Source organism: Sesamum indicum, linkage group LG2 (assembly GCF_000512975.1).
Source record: "Sesamum indicum cultivar Zhongzhi No. 13 linkage group LG2, S_indicum_v1.0, whole genome shotgun sequence".
In the NCBI taxonomy this organism is placed as follows: Eukaryota; Viridiplantae; Streptophyta; class Magnoliopsida; order Lamiales; family Pedaliaceae; genus Sesamum; species Sesamum indicum.
In genome coordinates this window covers 14,353,342-14,355,177 of record NC_026146.1, presented here as the reverse complement: position 1 = coordinate 14,355,177, position 1,836 = coordinate 14,353,342, and the positions used below count along the sequence as shown (strand labels likewise).

Below are 1,836 nucleotides of genomic sequence, written 5' to 3'. Positions count from 1 at the left end.
TTTTTGAGCTCATGTAATTCCACTGGAGCCATTCTGTACGGCGCAATAGAAATTGGGGCAACTCCTGGAAGAGTTTCTATGGCAAAATCCACTTTCCTATGCGGTGGCAATCCTGGTAAGTCATCAGGAAATACTTCAGGGAAGTCTCTCACTACTGGGATTTCTTCTAACGTGGGATTAACCTTTTCGGTATCTACCACATGGGCTAGATATGCTTCACAACCCTCTAACATCAATCGTCTTGCCTCCATAGCTGATATTACACAAACTGGTACTACCTGACGATCCCCCACCAATATTACTTTTGATTCGCCAGAACATTCGATCATTACTTCCTTTTTATAACAGTCAACTATTGCTTTATGTTGCGCTAACCAATCCATCCCCAGAATCACATCAAACTCCTTCAAATCCAGCACTATAAGGTCTACAGGTAAATTTACATCTCCGATTCTCACTAAACTCCCTTTTCTAACACTGTTCACTATCACACCCCCTCCCACGGGCAAATAAACCATCAAATTACATCCCAACGGACTATTCTCTCCCGGTATTTTAGATGCAAATTCGGATGAAATATATGAATGTGTAGAGCCAGGATCAATCAAAACATAAGCCGCAATGTCATATAACAATATCGTACCTGATATCACGCCATTCGATGCTGGGGCTTCCTCTCTAGTAATGTTATATATCCTTGCCTGGGTCTGTCCCTAAGTACCTTGTGCTCCAGGCCCCCTCATACTGCTACTAATAGTGTGGCTACTATCTCTGTTACCCGCGCCTCTACCTCTGCCTCTACCTCTCCCAGTTCCCCTGTCACTACTCCCAACACAGCTTTGGCTCTGAGTCCCGCTAGTAACACTTTCAACCCCGCCTATAGTCTGACTGGAACAATTCCTGGCAATGTGTCCTCTACCTCCACAGCGATAACAAATCTTCGATATATCCTCCCGTCGCCAACATGGCCCTTGATGTTGTCTTCCACAGGCAGAACAACTCGGAGGAAAAACTGGTCCTCGACCATAACTCGGTCCAGCTCTCCTTCCTGATCCAGTAGAAGGCATAGCAAATGAATTGCGTTCGAATGAACCTCTGTTATAGCCCATGGATCCACCGAACCTCTGTCCGCTACTTCCTCGAAAAATGGGACCAGCCCGTGGATCCCCTGAACCTCTGTCCACTACTTCCTCGAAAAATGGGACCACCACGTGTAAAACTCCCACTTCCCGCTGAGAATGAGCGACCGGTTCCCCTTTTGGTCAACCTACTCGATTCCCCTATTGCATATGTTGATTTCCTCTTCTCTTCCCCCTTCTTCTTGTCCTCCATTACTGCTTCTTCCATCCGAACCGCCGATTCAACAAGAGTTTTAAAATTTGTAATTCTGACTGCGAGACCTCTTCTGATCTCCGGTCGTAGCCCTTGCTCAAAACGATAACAACGATCCTCCTGCGTTGCAATTGCTTCTGGTGCATATTTGGCTAGTGCGGCAAAACGGAGTTCATATTCTGCCACTGTCTGATCATCCCCTTGCACTAAATTCAGAAACTCCATCCTCTTCTTGTCTCGGTACATCTTGGGTCTGTATTTATCATCAAATTCTTTCTGAAACTCAGCCCAAGTTATTTCTCTTGGCTCATATCCCCTCTTTACAGACCTCCACCAAATCAAGGCATTACCCACGAACAAAGAAACAACGTACTTAAGTCGATCCTCTGGAGTGCAATTTATTAAGTTCATCACATCTTCGACTTTTTCCCACCATCTCTCAGCAACCTCTGGGTCTAGTATACCCTCAAATTCTGTAGCCCCCATCTTTCTGATTCTTTCATA

At 45.4% G+C, this 1,836-nt stretch overlaps 1 protein-coding gene across 1 annotated transcript; it reads right to left on the bottom strand.

Annotated features, from left to right (window-relative positions):
* LOC105156311 lies at positions 1,132-1,818 on the bottom strand. The gene has a single exon (XM_011072408.1). It carries the CDS (start codon positions 1,816-1,818, stop codon positions 1,132-1,134), a length of 687 nt encoding a protein of 228 aa, XP_011070710.1.